At 53.4% G+C, this 9,975-nt stretch overlaps 2 protein-coding genes across 4 annotated transcripts; both read right to left on the bottom strand.

Annotated features, from left to right (window-relative positions):
* Positions 1 to 1,773: 1,773 nt before the first annotated feature.
* On the bottom strand, positions 1,774 to 3,125 carry HCRT (hypocretin neuropeptide precursor). The gene is made up of 2 exons (XM_081271423.1): positions 2,940 to 3,125; positions 1,774 to 2,173 (listed from the first exon to the last, which is right to left on the bottom strand). Exons 1-2 carry the CDS (start codon positions 2,958 to 2,960, stop codon positions 1,802 to 1,804), a joined length of 393 nt encoding a protein of 130 aa, XP_081127549.1. The 5' UTR covers positions 2,961 to 3,125; the 3' UTR covers positions 1,774 to 1,801.
* A 2,360-nt stretch (positions 3,126 to 5,485) lies between these two features.
* GHDC (GH3 domain containing) lies at positions 5,486 to 9,401 on the bottom strand. Of its 3 annotated transcripts, none has more exons than XM_081271387.1 (9): positions 9,282 to 9,401; positions 8,542 to 8,849; positions 8,129 to 8,256; positions 7,482 to 7,983; positions 6,916 to 7,108; positions 6,735 to 6,806; positions 6,527 to 6,660; positions 6,083 to 6,168; positions 5,486 to 5,839 (listed from the first exon to the last, which is right to left on the bottom strand). In XM_081271387.1, the coding sequence occupies exons 2-9, from the start codon at positions 8,834 to 8,836 to the stop codon at positions 5,621 to 5,623; spliced, it is 1,629 nt and encodes a 542-aa protein (XP_081127513.1). In that variant the 5' UTR covers positions 8,837 to 8,849; positions 9,282 to 9,401; the 3' UTR covers positions 5,486 to 5,620. The 3 variants fall into 3 exon arrangements, with proteins under 3 accessions (XP_081127513.1, XP_081127515.1, XP_081127514.1); XM_081271389.1 differs by having other exon boundaries at positions 8,129 to 8,250; XM_081271388.1 differs by having other exon boundaries at positions 9,296 to 9,381.
* Positions 9,402 to 9,975: the final 574 nt, after the last annotated feature.

Genomic DNA, 9,975 nt, shown 5'->3' with positions numbered 1-9,975 from the left:
GCACACATGCCAGGCGAGCGCTCTACCGCTTGAGCCACATCCCCAGCCCATCATAATTCTTACCTTATGCAATTATTGTGAGTATTTTGAAGCTTAATGTCTATCATTGGCACAAATGAGTGTCTTGAAGGGGGAGTGCCTCTTGTTCTTCCTCTTCTTACAGTCCTAATTTAACCCACTTTCCTCTGCTGCCTTTCAGGTGGAAGAGAATCTGGGAGGCAAGTTAGGGACAGCCAAAGGTAGTTTTGAAGTGTAGAACAGAGACACGGTTTGCAAATCTTCAAGAGTGCACAGGTGAAAATTCTTTTTTCTTTAATACCAGGGATTGAACATAGGGTCTATGCACATTCTAGGCAAGCACTCTATCACTGAACTACATCCCCAGCCCATGAATTAGAGTCTTTAATTTTCTCCAAGAGGACCCAGTATAGCCACAAGAGAAAATTAGAAGACCCAGACACAAAACTTTTTCACTACCTAAACAGAAAATTATTGGGAAAGCAGAGTTCTATGGCTGAGTGTGGTTGCTTCCTGGGACAAAGCAGCTTAAGCCAGTAAAAATGGGAACCTGGATAAGCAGTTTAAACACCTCCCTCCAGTCCCCTCTTAGGATTTAAGCTGGGCATTATCTGGGATGTTAGATTGCTAAAAAGTATCACATCTTTTTGTCTTTACTTTTGAATGTCCTAATAGTTTCCTAGGCTGCCATAACAAGTTACCACAAAGCAGGTGGCTTAAACAACAGAAATCTATTGCTTCACCGTTCTGGAGGCTAGATGTTGAACCAAGATCAAGGTGAAGGCAGGGTTGATTTTCTCCAAAGGCTGTAAGGTAGAATCTGTTGCATGCCTCTCCCCTAGCTACTGGCAATCTTTGGTGTTACATAGCTTGTAGATGCATCACACCAATCTCTACTTACATGTTAACCTGGATTCTTCCTGTGTGCATTTCTGTGTCCAAATTCTCCTCTTTTATAACACCACTTATAGTGAATTGGAAGTTTACTCGATCCTAGTATGACCTCATCTTAACTGATTACATCTGCAAGGAACCCTGATTCCAAATACTGTCACATTCTGAATGCTAGGGGTTACGACTTAAACATGTTAATTTTGGGGAAATGGGCATCTTTGGCTAGAGTTGCAGAAAAACCTTGCCTCACCTCTGTTTAAAATCTTTTTATGACTTCCATTACTGCAGAATAAAGATCAAAGCCTGATGATTTGTGAGGGCCTTCACAATCCAGGCTGCACGAACTTATCCACCTCCCTTTTGGTCTGTCACTGCTTTTCACACTCTATCCCGCCCGGCAGCCACTCTGGAAGATTCATTGTTGAAGCTCATATGCCTTCCCTTTGGGGCAGACTGAGTCCCACAAGTTCCATCTGGATTCCAGACCATTCCATCTGGATTCTGTTCTCCTGTGCAGCCGTCTTGCTCTCCCACCCCTCCTGGGTGTCTCTCCTAGGAGCTGCTTCCCAGATCCTCTTGTCTTTTTTTTTTTTTTTTTTTTTTTTTTGTAGATGGACACAATATCTTTATTTTATTTATTTATTTTTATGTGGTGTTGAAGATCGAACCAGTGCCTATTAAGTGCCAGGCAAGCGCTCTGCCACTAAGCCACAATCTCAGCCCCCCACCCCTTTGTCCTTACTCTCCCGCCCCCTGGAGGGCTGGACGTGACACAGAGGAACAGAGACCAGTCACATGAACAGACTCATCTTTATTGCCGTTTCTCTAGAGGCTGACATTGGAGAACAGAGGGGAAAGGATGGGACCAGGACAGGGACTGAAGAAGGGCTCAGACTCCAGACGGTCCCCTGGGAGCGGTAGCTGCGGCGACTGAGGTAGGACAGCGGCGCTCGGGACAGGGAGGCAGCGCTGGCTCTGCCCCTGCGCGGCGGCCCATGGTCAAGATGCCCGCTGCGTGGTTGCCGCTGGCCTGCAGGAGGCGCTGCAGTCGGCCCTGGAGGCCCGGGGGCCCTGGCCGTCGCTTGCCCAGCGTGAGGATGCCGGCTGCGTGATTGCCAGCGCCGTGCAGCAGCTCGTAGAGACGGCAGGAGCAAGTCTTCTGGCGACAGCAGTCGGGCAGAGGCTGCGCAACCGCCCCAGGCGACAGCAGCGCGGGTGGCAGCAGCAGCAGTAGAACTAGAGACACAGCGGCCCCAGAGACCTGGGGAGGTGGAGAAAGGGTGCTGAGGGTCTTCTCTCCAGGTCCACAATCACACCTCACACCCAGGCCCTACACTGCTTGATTTGCTGATTCCTCACTGTCCCTTAGTTTTCCTTGCCCTTGCTGTCTAAACTGGCTCCTTTGCCAGCTCATCCTGAGAAAACCAGGATGATGAGCATTTCCTCGGGAGTCGGCCTGGTCAGAATGAATCTCCAAAGTTTACCACCTGAAGACAGGCATTTCTGTCTGCACAAGAAGTTGGATACTTGGAGAAAACAGAGGCCCTATTTAATGTCACTCCCCTCCCCCAACACACACATTTTGCCTCAAGGTCAACATGTGGAAATTGGGGACAGGCAGGACTCCAAGCTGTTGTCTCCTCTGCCTGCTCCCTTGCAGGAGAAATTGACCACCATGGCATTGAACCAGCTTCCCACAGTCTTCAGACAAGGTTTCCTCACTTGTAAACTGGATAGTAGATAATCCCTACTATTCAGAGCTGCTGGGGGGATGACAAGATGACAGGTGTAAACCCAGCACCTGACACATAGTAGATGGTCAATAAACATGAGCTCTTAGGAAACAGAAAATGACCCAGTGACAACTAAGGCAGATTTACTTCTAAGAGTCTAAGAAGAGTCTCTGCCTCAGAGTCCCCATAGGAAAGATCAACAGTGGAGACACTGTTGGTCTTGACAGCTTTCTTGTCATCCTACAGCGCTTTGAGCAAGCACTTTCCTAGCCTCCCTGGTCCCTGGGTCTTTACCTTTGTGGAGGGAAGGTTCATGGTGTCTGGAGCTCTCCGTGGGGTCTTCTAGAAAGGAGGTGTCTGCAGTGCAGTGGTCCAAGTAGCCAGGAATCTTGAGGCTGTCAACTGCAACCTGCTACCAGGGGCATGGGGTTTATAGTGCTCCGAGGTGGCAGGCAAGGAATGAGTACTTGCGTCCACTCTGGAGCTAGACAAAGGCGAATCTAAGATTAGCATCGGGCAGGGGGGCCGTCTCCAGGCTGGGCCCAAGGAATGGCCCCTGAGGCGTGCATTCAGAGGCCAGCGCTGGATCACTGTGCCACTGGTCTCCCTCTTGCCTGTCTGCCTGCTCCCTGGAGATGCGGTGGTCTCCGGGCACTAATTAGGCCACCTTGCACCCAGGAATCTGAGTGCACAAAAGAGGCCTTGGCTGGGGTGCTGGCCTGGGACAATGGGGGAGGGGGCAGCTGCTAATTAAGGGTTGGAGAAGAGGCAGTGGTGAGACCCACTATCCACCGTGTGTTGGGGGAGTGCAGTCACAGCAGACTTCTCCCCGCATTACTTCGTGTCACTGGGATCTGTCAGGCTCCAGGGCCTTCTTCCTCCATGGAAACGGTTCCTGAGCTGTCCTTCCCCCCCCCCCCCCCGCCCCCCAGCTCTCTTTCCCTTCTGCCCCTTCCACCAGCCTCCGCAATGGAAAACCTTGGAGACTTATGGTGGGCAGTGGGAGGAAAGGAAGCCAAGTCTAGTTTCTGCCAGAAGCTGGTAGAAAGCTTCTTCCTCCCTTGCTGTCTTCTGGGCCAGGCAGCCCAGAGGGGAGGGATGTTATCCCACTCTTCCATCTCCAGGGAGTGAGCCCCCTTGGGCTGAAGGGTGTGACCACCTCCAGGCCCAAGCTTCTCTCATTCAGAGCACTGTTATTGAGCTTCTGCTCTGGGCTGGGCCCCATGTGGACTCAGAAGCAACTGTGTGTCTAGGACATGACCCTGTTTTTAAGGAGTGTATAAGTCCAGGTGGGATAGCAGTCTGGGCATAAGGAAAATTCCATAGAAGGAAGGACTACTGCAGATGTCAGTAAAGTTGGGCCAATTCCTTCCACCTGGGTGGGGTAGGAGTCCTTGAAGGCCTTGAATGAAAAACAGATTTCCTTCAGGTAGGTTGGGGGAGAAGGGATGATGTGAGCAAATACCTGGAAGTGACAGTGCTTCCCCCACATGGGATGTGGATGGGCTGGTCCTCACAGTCCAGGCTTTCTCTTGAGCAAGGGGAAAAAGGTGGCTGGACAAGTGAGAGCCTGGGTCAAGGGTCTTACAGTCAAGTTGATTGGTATTCCATCTATGGGTGAAGGGGAGCCACCAAGGGAGGATTTATCAGGAGTCATGGGATAATGTGGGGGCTGGTTGGGTAGGAGGAGGGCCTGCCTCTAGGATCATGGGATTGAGAAGCAATTCAGAGGCCCAATTAGAAGCTGGATGGCTGATCCAGAGCAGTGGTGCTCTTCTTTTTTTTTTTTTTTGGAAATTTTTAATATTTATTTATTTTTTAGTTTTCGGCAGACACAACATCTTTGTTGGTATGTGGTGCTGAGGATTGAACCCGGGCCGCACGCATGCCAGGCGAGCGCGCTACCGCTTGAGCCACATCCCCAGCCCCAAGTGGTGCTCTTCTTGAGGAGGCGCTGCAGGGCCTGGGGTAAGTCTCACAGCCTCAAGAGGATGTTTCTCCATTGCTATGGACACTTAACCCAGATGACTCTGGGGTTGCCTCCTACAGTGATACTTTGTGATTTGAATTATAGCTCCCCATTGCCTACCATGAAAGTGATTTGTGGGTGCTGGGTCAGGAAAGGGACTGGTGCTAAGGCATGGTAGGGGAAGTTGGGAACAGCTCCTTTACCTTTAGGTTGGGGTAGTGGCAACAGGCAGGGCAAAAGAGGGCTCCGTATCTGCTAGGTTGTCCTAGCCCCTGGTGGGAGTCCCTGAAGGATCCTATGTCACACACTCCTGGGGCCTAATCCAGTCTAGAGCAAAGAGTAGGGGAAAACCCCAGAGCTCAGAGCAGAAAGGTGACCCACTGCAAAGCAGCTAGCAGGCTGTAGTAGGAGCAGCATGAAGGGATCCTATACAGTTTCCCCAAAGCAGAAACAGAGTCAAGAATCTGGGTGCAAATGGTTTATTTGGGAGAAAATCCAGGAAATACAATGAGGGAACAGGGAAGAAGAAGAACTGATAGCAGAAACATCAGTGAATGGGTTATTGCTGTAAAGGACAGGGACACCACCTGGAAGGTGAACCCCAAAAGATAAAAACTGTCCCACTTAGGAACAATGGTGCTGAGGTCTTTATTCATCAACTCCTGTTGCTCCTGGGGCCATGACCCCATCCCCCTACCTTCAGCCCACCCCATGCACTAGTCAGGCCCAAGGCTATAGCCGGAGAGCACTGTCAAGCTGGGACACAGGAAGCACTGAAGTGTCCTTTAGCGGGGCCCAGAGGGATATGGGCAGGGATCTCTGCTATACCCTTCAAACCTTCACTTCAGAGCTGGCCAACTAGGCGAAGGTCTTTCTAAGGCCCAGCAGCTCTGAAAAGCTGATGGCAGGTGAAGGTCTCTGATCAAGAACTCCCCATGCAGGGAGACCCCAGAGGAAAGAGCAAGGCGACCTCCAAAGACAGCCAGGCAGTATAGGTGGGCCTCGGTTAGGACACCACCCTCCTCTGCAGGAACTGGGCCAGATGCCTGTGCCTAAGGACCCGGGGCATCTCAGGAGGGAAGGAGGACGAGGGGCAGGCAGCAAGCGTTGTCCGGAGGGCTCTGAAGGCCCCCTTCCCCACCAGGTGGACTCTGGCAGGGCCCACACTGCCCCGGAACCGCAGGGACTTGTAGTGAGGGGAGGCTTCCTGAAGACAGTGGTCAAGCTGGGGGCAGAATGGCCTGAGTGAGGCTGATGTGTGGTCACAAGGGTGTGTATAAGATGTGCATGACTGCGCCTGGCATGTGTGTGTGAGTTTAGTGTGTGCCAAGAGGGTCGTGGGACCCATCTCTCCCTCCCCAGAGCTCCAGAAAGGAATTTCTCCTCCCCTACCTCCCTCTCCCCATCATCCCCTGTCTCCATGGCACCCTGGGGCCATGCAGTCGGACCCCATCCCTGTCTCTTTTACCTTGTCTCGATTCTCCTCCGACAGATTCCTTAGCCCCCTCAGCTCCACAAACACCTCATAGTGCGGAGCAGAGCCCTCAGAGGAATCTGTGGACAAACCCCACATGCACACACACTTCCTGAGAATAGGGCGCTTCCAAAGCCAAAGCCCTCTGCTCCATCTGTTCTTTCACATTCTGAGGTTCATGGGGGATAAGAGAATTTCTTGGGTAGGGAATGGAGGGGAACCTAGAGCCTAACTATAAATAGAAGACAGACCAGAAAAGAAAATGGGTGGAAACTACAGCAGGAAGGACGGGAGTTAGATATGGAGAGGGACTTTTGTTAGGCATGGCAAAGGAAGCTGAGTCTTATCTCCTTCTTAGAGGTCTCCTAGCACTGTAGGTATGGGTTGAGGGTTCAGCCAACTCAAGAATGGGAGGCAGTAGCGAGTGGAGACGCTTACCCAGAATGCTGCTCTCCACACAGATATGGTCCAACAGCTTGGCTCCTGGCCATTGGCCCACCGCCTGGCCCAGGGCCTCAGAGAACACATTCTCTCCAGTAACTTCTCCTCTAACACTCAGGGCCTGGCCCAGCCTGGGGAGGAGGAAGCATGAGGCAGTAGAGCCCAGGCACAGGGACAACCCCTCAGCACTCCTGGGCTCACCTACCTGTAGACGAACCTGACGATCGGACACTGATTATAGGCACCAACCACTTGTACCACATCACCCAGGCGGCACCTGATGGGGTGGGATTGGGAGGGAGGGTGAGCTCAAGGCCCTGTCCCCAGCAGAGTGCTAATGAGGGCATCAGAGAGCCTGAGGCTGCAGCAGCTGGGCAGGTGGTCACCTGGCAAGCCTGATGTGGTCAGTCAGCACCAGCTCATACTCCTTGTCCCTTTGGGCCTCAGCCAGAAGAAGGGTAGACGGGGCCTCCTCTTGGGCTCCTTCCTCGACTGGAAGCAGCTCAATAAAAGGGGGTCCAGGGGGAAGCACGTAGAGCCCCTGGGGCTGTTCTGGCCATAGGTTTAGGCCCACCACCCCTGTGGGGAGCGAGAGCAGCTCTCTTGTCATCTGGTGGGGCCTCACCCTGGGACCCAGGCCCTGATCCTCTGAGCTGCTAACCTTGTACCCCTCATTCCTGTCTCCCTGGGGCTCAGGCTGCTGCCTTTAGGCCCTAACTAGAAAAGGCAGCGCGTGCAGCGGCTCCGCAGGCAGCTGAGCTGGAGCATGTATTGGTGCTTGCAATACTCCTGCCTGGGGAGCCTTAGAGCTTCTATCAGATAGACGAGCTGCTGAGCCCCACTCCACAGGGTGCTGGGAGGATTAAAAGATGAGCATGTGGGGCTCATACATGGCAGCTAGCTGCATGGCCTCTGCCCCGACCCCACCTCACTGCCCTTGCGTCCAGCTGACCTCCAGAAGCAGCGTAAGCAGGAGAGAAGAAGGCTAGCCCTTGGCACCACAAGGCCCCAAGGGCAGCCACAGCCTCAGCCTGGCCTCCTGCGTCCAGAGTCACCACCACCTGCAGATTTGGCCAGAGCCGAAGGGCCAGTCCTCGGGGTCCCTGCTCTAGAGCCTCCCGTAGCTCAGCTGCCCGACCGGGAAGAGGCACTCCTGAGGTCCCAGCAGCTATGGCCTCAGCCAGCTCTTCACCATCAGCCTCCAAGGCCAAGAAGACGTCCAGGAGTTCCACTGCTGTTCCGGCCTCCAGTGCCTTCAGCCCCGGGGACCTCAGTGCTTCCAGCAGCAGGGCCCCAGGGTCCTTGGTTCCAGGGGGGCTCACCTGGTCCAGGATATGCCCAGGCCAGGGGAGGGGGCTGGGCCATGGGGACGTAGGGGTCACACGGGCAGTGCCTCCTGGAGCCAGCACTTCTGGGTAGGCCTTGTTTAGGGCTACCAGACCCAGCAAAGTGGCCTGGAGGGAGAGGAAAGAGGCTGTCAGCCCAGCCACAGGGCCAGACCCGGAGCCACCAGTTTGGGCATTCTTTGTCTATCATAATGGGAGGCTTTGGCTGTAAGTAGGGGTTTCTGTGGGGTGGGCTCTGGCCATTCCAGTTTACCTGCAGAGAGGCCTCCCCATGGTACTGGTTTGAAGTAGGGGGCAGGAGCTGCCCCCCATTTTCTTCCTCCGGAGCCTGGCTGACTTTGGTCAAAGGGAGATGATTCCGGAAGATGCTCATATCTATACCTCCAAAGACATCAGAAACTCCTCAGGAAGCCACAGTTTCCCAAGAATTTCAAGAAAAATTGTTGAGACCCAGGAATAGGTTTGGAGAGAGGACCTACATACAAGGCCCTGCATGGGAAAACCCATCCTGAACAAGAAAGCCAGTCCTAGGGCCTGGTTAGGTCTCCAGGCCAGGCCACAGGCAGCGTGTTGGAGGCAGGGGAGGGGGCTTCAGGTTCTGGAATATGACTATCCTGTGGGGTTTCTTTCTGTTTGGCTCACCTCCCCAGACCCTGTGAAACACACCTGTGCTCCCTGTGGGGAGACAGAGGGGACTCTGGGCTCTCTGCAGACACCACATCAGGGCCTGCTGCTGGCTCTGGCCCACGTGTAGTGTATTATGTTCCAGTCTCTGCTGCTGCCAGGTGGCTGCCCAGCTCAGGACCCTCCATGCTACACAGTGCTGGAGGCTGGCAAGCCAGGACAGGCCAGCCTCCTGAGACCTCTGTCCTAGCATGGCCAATGGGGGCAGCAGCAGCAGCAGGAACAGCAGGACGAGCAGGAACAGCGGCGACAGCAGCAGCAGCAGCCATAGCAGCATCTCCAAGCAGCTCCTGGGAGGAGAAAGGAGGTCAAGTATGGGGGCATGAGGAGAGACCCATTCCTTCCCCATGTGCTACTGCACACAGGAAAGCCCAGGGAAAAGAAAGTTTGGAAAGAAGCCAGGACCAGGTCCAGCAGGTGATGCAGACAGACCACCAAGGCTTTGGAGTTTCACTGGCCAGAGTTCAGATCCTGCCTCTGGCGCTTGCTAGCTGTGGGGCCCTGGGGAATCCAGCTAGCTGCTCTGAGCTCACCTCCTTATCTGTACGGGGGTGGGGGTGAGGGGGGAGAATAATGTCTCCCTCAGAAGGGACAGAGAGGGCTGGCCACAGGGCCTGGCACATCATGGCTGCTTAGAGTGGCTTTGCTTTCTCTCGGGATCTTCCCTGTCCCAGCTCCGTGTCCCTCTTGAGCCCTGGGTAGTGGTCCACACCCAGGTGTACCTGTCACAGCTCACTTCTGCCTACTGCTAGCACCGGGGCCCCTCAGTGCCTCCAGCTAGACACACATCCGCAGATCCGGCTAGAAGGACGGCGCTGTGGCTTTAAAGGGCTGGGCCCTGATGAGGAAATCCGCCCAAGCAGGGAGGAGTAGGGGGGGTGCTCTTAAAGGGACAGGTCACCTAAGAGCCGGTTGGGAGCTGGCTCAGGCTGGCTGACCAGGGAGTTGGGGCCAGAGTAGCATGATCCTCAAATTTGTTGGGGCAAAGGAAGAGAAAGCTGAGTGTGGAAAAGAATGCTATTAAACAGCTTGAGCTGTGAGTGAGGCACGCTCCATCCGGGAGCAGGTTCAAACTTGAGAACTGTGAAAAACCCAAATCTTCTCCCAATGCAGAAATCCTCTCCAAAAAAAAAATAGTCAAGACAGAAAACACTTTTATTATTGAATAAGCATTAAGCCAGAATGTGATGTGTGTCATAGGCAATCTGTTAAGAAATTGCCAAGACCGAAAGAATTCTCATCCTTTTCTATTGACAAGTGGGTACAATTGATTACACACATTCTGAGAGAAACAACTAGTCCTTAAATAAGACAACTTGACAGCACTATTGGTTACATTGGTTCATTCAGACTTTACCTGGAAATTGGAGTTGTGTTGGCTTATTGGCTTTATCTCAAGGAAAAACAAACTTCCTA

This window comes from Spermophilus citellus (genome assembly GCF_964194105.1).
Source record: "Spermophilus citellus genome assembly, chromosome: 17".
Taxonomy (NCBI): Eukaryota; Metazoa; Chordata; class Mammalia; order Rodentia; family Sciuridae; genus Spermophilus; species Spermophilus citellus.
This window is presented reverse-complemented; position numbering and strand designations above follow the sequence as displayed.

What these genes read in the sequence shown, in the direction of transcription:
- HCRT (XM_081271423.1), bottom strand. Translation starts at nt 2,960, where the DNA reads ATGAACCTTCCCTCCACAAAG. An exon ending in TGAACCTTCCCTCCACAAAG is followed by an intron (nt 2,174 to 2,939) that starts GTAAAGACCCAG and finishes CCACCTCCCCAG; the next exon opens with GTCTCTGGGGCCGCTGTGTC.
- GHDC (XM_081271387.1), bottom strand. Translation starts at nt 8,836, where the DNA reads ATGCTGCTATGGCTGCTGCTGCTGCTGTCGCCGCTGTTCCTGCTCGTC. An exon ending in ATGGGGAGGCCTCTCTGCAG is followed by an intron (nt 7,984 to 8,128) that starts GTAAACTGGAAT and finishes CTCTCCCTCCAG; the next exon opens with GCCACTTTGCTGGGTCTGGT. An exon ending in ATCGTCAGGTTCGTCTACAG is followed by an intron (nt 6,661 to 6,734) that starts GTAGGTGAGCCC and finishes CCTCCTCCCCAG; the next exon opens with GCTGGGCCAGGCCCTGAGTG.